Source organism: Triticum dicoccoides, chromosome 1A (assembly GCF_002162155.2).
Source record: "Triticum dicoccoides isolate Atlit2015 ecotype Zavitan chromosome 1A, WEW_v2.0, whole genome shotgun sequence".
In the NCBI taxonomy this organism is placed as follows: domain Eukaryota; kingdom Viridiplantae; phylum Streptophyta; class Magnoliopsida; order Poales; family Poaceae; genus Triticum; species Triticum dicoccoides.
This window is the reverse complement of record NC_041380.1, coordinates 566,874,451-566,877,746: the sequence shown is the minus strand read 5'-3', so window position 1 is coordinate 566,877,746 and position 3,296 is coordinate 566,874,451. Positions and strand designations below refer to the sequence as shown.

The 3,296-nt window shown below is 50.1% G+C and overlaps 1 protein-coding gene and 1 non-coding gene across 2 annotated transcripts; both read left to right on the top strand.

The window, feature by feature from the left end:
- Positions 1-157: 157 nt before the first annotated feature.
- On the top strand, positions 158-1,655 carry LOC119291158 (photosynthetic NDH subunit of subcomplex B 3, chloroplastic-like). The gene is made up of 6 exons (XM_037569874.1): positions 158-427; positions 511-624; positions 738-791; positions 947-1,009; positions 1,123-1,185; positions 1,279-1,655. The coding sequence occupies exons 1-6, from the start codon at positions 215-217 to the stop codon at positions 1,312-1,314; spliced, it is 543 nt and encodes a 180-aa protein (XP_037425771.1). The 5' UTR covers positions 158-214; the 3' UTR covers positions 1,315-1,655.
- Positions 1,656-1,734: 79 nt separating this feature from the next.
- On the top strand, positions 1,735-1,807 carry TRNAE-CUC. The gene has a single exon. It is a non-coding gene; the product is annotated as a tRNA-Glu (tRNA).
- The last annotated feature ends 1,489 nt before the right edge of the window (positions 1,808-3,296 follow it).

Sequence of the window (3,296 nt, the reverse complement as noted above, 5' to 3'; positions counted from 1 at the left end):
GATGTAAATTGATATTAGAATTTGATAAGAAGAAAAAAAAGGTTACAAACTAGACGTTTCTAACAGTTTCCATCCAACACGAGAGCAGCCGCAGGTGTGGCCCGTGCAGGCTCGACGGCCACACCTTCCGCGCGGCGACGGTGTAGCGATAAAACCGGCGCCTTTTTTCCGAACAAACAGACGCGGCCACGTCCCCGCCAAGAGCAGCGAGAGCATGGCGGCCACGAGCTCCGCGGCGCTCTTCTCCGTCCTCCCCCTCCCCACAGCCTCCCCGGCCTACGCCAGGGCAGGCAGCAGCCATTACAGGCCCACGCGCTCCACCGCGGCCTTGTCCCCCATCAGATGCTCTGCCGCCTCGCCCGACCTTTCGCCCGGCGCACCGGCGCCGGCGCCGCCCAAGCCCCAAATCGAGCTCGAGTTCCTCGGGGTAAGGACTCAACCTCGATGGTCTCCGCTGGCTCCGGACTCCGGGCGGCGAGGTTTAATTGATTTTCTGTGATGTGCGTGCAGCCGAAGCCGGGCGCCGACGGGTCGTACCCGGTGGACAGGGCGGCGGCGGTCAGCGGCGACAAGCTCCTCCGGGACGTCATGGTCGAGAACAAGATCGAGCTCTACGCGGCATACGTGAGCCACCCTCCCTCACTAACCTCCTCACCTACTCTGGCTTAATTCCCCTTCTGATTTCTCCTCTGCCGCTGTGGAGTGTGGACTAATGGTTCCTGGTGCGTGCGCTGCAGGGGAAGCTGATGAACTGCGGCGGCGGCGGCAGCTGCGGCACCTGCATCGTCGAGGTACACCACTCCCTCTCCTTCCCGACTAGTAACTCACTGCATCATGTGCAACACCGCAACTGAAAATGGCACCGCACGCTATCTCGCTGTGCACAATGGCTGCTCTGAACTGTAACTGTGACTGATTCCTCCAGAGTGTGAACCTTTGTGCGCAGATTATCGACGGGAAGGAGCTCCTGAGCCCAAGGACAGACGCCGAGAATCGTTACCTGAAGAAGGTTTCATTCTGATTCTCCTCCGATTCTGAAAGTTTCTGCTGCTGTCTCCACTGTGGTTCACATTACAGAGCTGCGACTTAACTGTGCACTCTGCACCTCGTTGCCTTTGCCAGAAACCGGAGTCATGGAGGCTTACCTGCCAGACGATCGTCGGGAACAAGGAGAACTCCGGCAAGGCATGATTTCATTAGCCTCATGCACTGTCTCCGGCTTTGTTGTCACGAGCGCCATTTCTTTCTGAAAAAAACAAGCCGTGTTTCTTCTTGCAGGTCGTCGTCCAACGGCTGCCCCAGTGGAAGAAATGACTGAGCAATCTTGCCTGCACATTGGATGTACTGAGAGCAAGTGATGTGATCCAATGCCATGTACCTCCTGCTACGAAGATGTCTATCCTGGCAACAAGTTACTGACAATTTGAATGTGCGCTTCTTCACTCGGAAGATGAACAGAACAAGAACGCATCCGGAAAAAAGAAACGCATCTGCTACTGCTGCTGGCATCAGTTACAAACCTGTTCTGGGCATATCCCTAGTACCCTGTATCTGTATGATAGGGCCTAGTAGCACAAATTGTGTGTACCTCAAACCATATCTTTGGGTTTCTTCCTGGAATCAATGGCAAATTGCAAATTGTGTTGAACCAGTAACAGTTTCCACGTTAGTAGTCTGCGTTTTGCAACGGATGCTCTTTGAACAAAACTAATGTTAATGATCTGAACAACAGAATCCGTCGTAGTCTAGGTGGTTAGGATACTCGGCTCTCACCTGAGAGACCCGGGTTCAAGTTCCGGCGACGGAAAACTTTTTGCCATCATTTTTGTGCAGGTATCCCGGAATTTTTTGCTCATACAGTGTTTTCTTTGCAGGCATCCTTGAATTTTTGCCATCATACAGCCTTTTTCTTTGCTGGTATCCTTTATTTATAATACTGAAGCCTAACTTTATTTTCCCATACGACCCGCACTGTCTACAGACAATGAGCATCATCCAGTGCAAAAAAAGAAAAAACATGCCATGATAGAAACTACAAGTGCCGCCTATTGCTTGCACACTGAAGTTACAAGGCTCTGAATATTACAAGCAGGGGGAGCGAAAGCAACAGCTATGCCACGGTACAACTCGAAAAACCACAGCACCAGTGTAAGATCATCCCCCAAAAGCAGCATCTATGCCACGGCATCAGGCCTAAATCATATACTCCCTCCGTTCCAAATTACTCGTCGCACAAATTGATGTATCTAGAACTAAAATACATCTAGATACATCCATTTATGCGACGAGTAATTCAGAACGGAGGGAGTACTATACAGCAACAACCACTAGAAACTTCAGAACCTTGCACCACTATCTTCATTCGCCTGAGCACGAATATCTTCGATTGTCCTTAGTATGCCATCGGAAGGACGAGTAGTAGCACCATGAACATTCACAGCCACCTCCTGAAGAGCAATTCTTCCAGTCATCAATGCATCCATGTCATCTCTAGAATGGAGCCCTGCCCAGTATTTGACAAATGCACAAGCATAGAAGATCAGTTCAACCGGCAACCGAATGAGTTTCCTTCAAGGCATGACCTGTTTGCAAAGCTTCCAAATCGCCCAATATGTTGCAACGAGACCGGTGATTTGAAAACTTCTACGTGCCGGGATGAATTGGGAGATCCACCAGAAATATTGCGAGAAGCATTCGGGTCTTGTCCTGGCTCCAATGGCCAGACCCACTATGGTCCACACAATCGAAACCATCAGGTCCAGGCGCTTTCTCTGCAGCAATGTCTTTATTGGCAGCATGGAGTTCTTGTATGTCAAAAGGCTAATCGAGGTGGCTCAAATTAGTAGCATGAGTTCAGAGCCATGCTAGGGGTTGTGAGGTTCATTATTCAGAGCCATGCTAGCCATCTTTTTTATGAAAGCACACATGGCATTTTGCAGGCCTGCATCCAACCACTTCTTAAACTGAGTTGCCATCTCCTTCTTGCAATATCTTCCACTGACCTGCCCACGTCATTGCAAATAGCATGCAAACCAGGGAACTGATCTTTCAAAGGTGTAGTACCACACCAGGAGTCGGACAAATCAATAATCACCCCATTACCCACAGTCACCAGCCGCCCCTGAAGATGGATGGGCCTCAAATGAAAAAGATCGTACCAGCAAGCAGAATCATGCACCTTGTGTTAAATCTCGAAGATACAAACCATTAGATATTTAGCCCTAATAAAATGCTGCCAAGGGCCGTCCTCAGCTTCCAGCCTCCACTACCGCTTGCACATTAAGCTGATATTCAAT

Coding starts and splice junctions, on each gene's coding strand:
- LOC119291158 (XM_037569874.1), top strand. CDS start 215: ATGGCGGCCACGAGCTCCGCGGCGCTCTTCTCCGTCCTCCCCCTCCCC. Junction 625..737: donor TCGAGCTCTACGCGGCATAC/GTGAGCCACCCT, acceptor CGTGCGCTGCAG/GGGAAGCTGATGAACTGCGG. Junction 792..946: donor GCGGCACCTGCATCGTCGAG/GTACACCACTCC, acceptor CTTTGTGCGCAG/ATTATCGACGGGAAGGAGCT.